The sequence below is a fragment of the Plectropomus leopardus genome, unplaced genomic scaffold (genome assembly GCF_008729295.1).
Source record: "Plectropomus leopardus isolate mb unplaced genomic scaffold, YSFRI_Pleo_2.0 unplaced_scaffold27371, whole genome shotgun sequence".
In the NCBI taxonomy this organism is placed as follows: domain Eukaryota; kingdom Metazoa; phylum Chordata; class Actinopteri; order Perciformes; family Serranidae; genus Plectropomus; species Plectropomus leopardus.
Window position 1 is genome coordinate 1,001 of NW_024629792.1, and position 1,560 is coordinate 2,560.

The 1,560-nt window shown below is 38.1% G+C and overlaps 1 protein-coding gene across 1 annotated transcript; it reads right to left on the bottom strand.

Moving 5' to 3' along the window:
- Nucleotides 1-351: 351 nt before the first annotated feature.
- On the bottom strand, nucleotides 352-999 carry LOC121937754 (E3 ubiquitin-protein ligase MARCHF9-like; the record flags this gene model as incomplete). Its single annotated transcript, XM_042481074.1, has 1 exon — nucleotides 352-999. A coding segment is annotated over one exon (332 nt), but the record flags the coding sequence as incomplete, so codon positions are not given.
- Nucleotides 1,000-1,560: the final 561 nt, after the last annotated feature.

The following is a 1,560-nucleotide window of genomic DNA, read 5'->3' on the forward strand; positions in this document are numbered from 1 at the left end:
TTATATACCCATGCAAAATTCCCTGTGAAATGTACATACGTATCTTTATTGCAGAAAGGTTAAGTGTCACTGAAATCTTACTGATTTCTTTTTTTAAAATGATTTTTTTGTCTTTTTTTTAGCTTTTTTTTTTAACTTGTATGACTTATTGTTCACCTCTGTGTTTCTCCCCTCATGTTGGTTTGTTTGTTTCAGTTTTCGGTCTATTTACCAGCATCGGTTTATCTTGTAGAAATTTCATTATACATAAGTTGTCTGGAAATGCTTGGCATGTATGGAGTTACATGATTTCCTCTAAAATCATACATCCGTACAAAATCAAAGTGAGTAAAAAACAAACCGAAAAAGAAAGAGATACAAATCAAACCGAGAGGATCAAATCAAAGAAAAATGTCTCTGTGTATCCTGATATTGAACTGGAAAAAATGTCTCGTCATCTTGGATTAGGTTATAAAGCCTGTTTACACTTTTTTTCCTCCTTATGTCTTTGAATGCATCCTTATTCTCATCAGGTCTTTAATTATTGAAAAGGAGCATCTGGCTTTACGAAACAAGAGGAGAAATCCTCAAGCGTCTGTTAATGTGGCGTCACTCGGAGTCTGTTTAAGGTCCGTGAGTTTGTCCTCTCATTTACATCCGGACACAAAGACGAGGTCCGTGCCGTCACTCATACGGTGGTGACCCTCATCACCACCTCCCGGTTGGCGGCGGCGCCGATCCGCGGGTCGTTGGGCCGCAGTTGGCTCAGGATGTGCAAGATGGTGTATCCACAGTGGTGGTTCAGAATAGTTCTTAACCTCCTGCTCTGTCGCCCCCCGCTGCTGCTGGCCAGACCGTGAGGGTTACCGCGAGAGCCGCGGGCCCCCGTCTTGCTGCTGGAGCTCAGCGGGTCGCCCAAGTCCTTTGATTTCTCATAGTTCAGTACTTTCCACTGCTGATTGACGGCCTGCCATCGTTTGAAGATTCGATACACGGACGATCCCTCGTGGATGATGAGGCCTGCGCAGAAAAGAAGAATAAACATCATGTTTAAAGGGGAACTGTTATACAATCAGACTTTACTGTCGTTATATGTAAACAAACAACCAAATTATGAACAGAAACTAAACATCAAGAAGTCTTCTTATACTACTTTTATATTATTTTATTGTCTTTCTAAAATTGATTGATTCAGTACTTTAATTACTGTTCGATGTCTGTTTTATCACTTTTATTCCTTTTTTTTTTTTGCTTTAATCTTGTTGACCTTTAGTATGCACATTTCGTTTGACTGTTTTAGACGTTTCCGTTTGTTGTGTTTATGTTATTATTCGCTGAGTTCCTGCCTTTACTTTGTCAAAGTACTTTGTAAACTATTGTTTTTAAAGGTACTACACGAATAAAGTTATTATTATTGTTTTATTATAGTAAAGAGCTAAGTAGTAAAACAGTTCAACAGTTAATTGTTTGTTTTATGTTTTTTATTGTGTACTCAGGTCTCCCTTGAAAATGAGATATGGATCTCAGTGGGACTTACCTGATTCAATAAAGGTTTATATATAACGTTACAATGCTTTATAA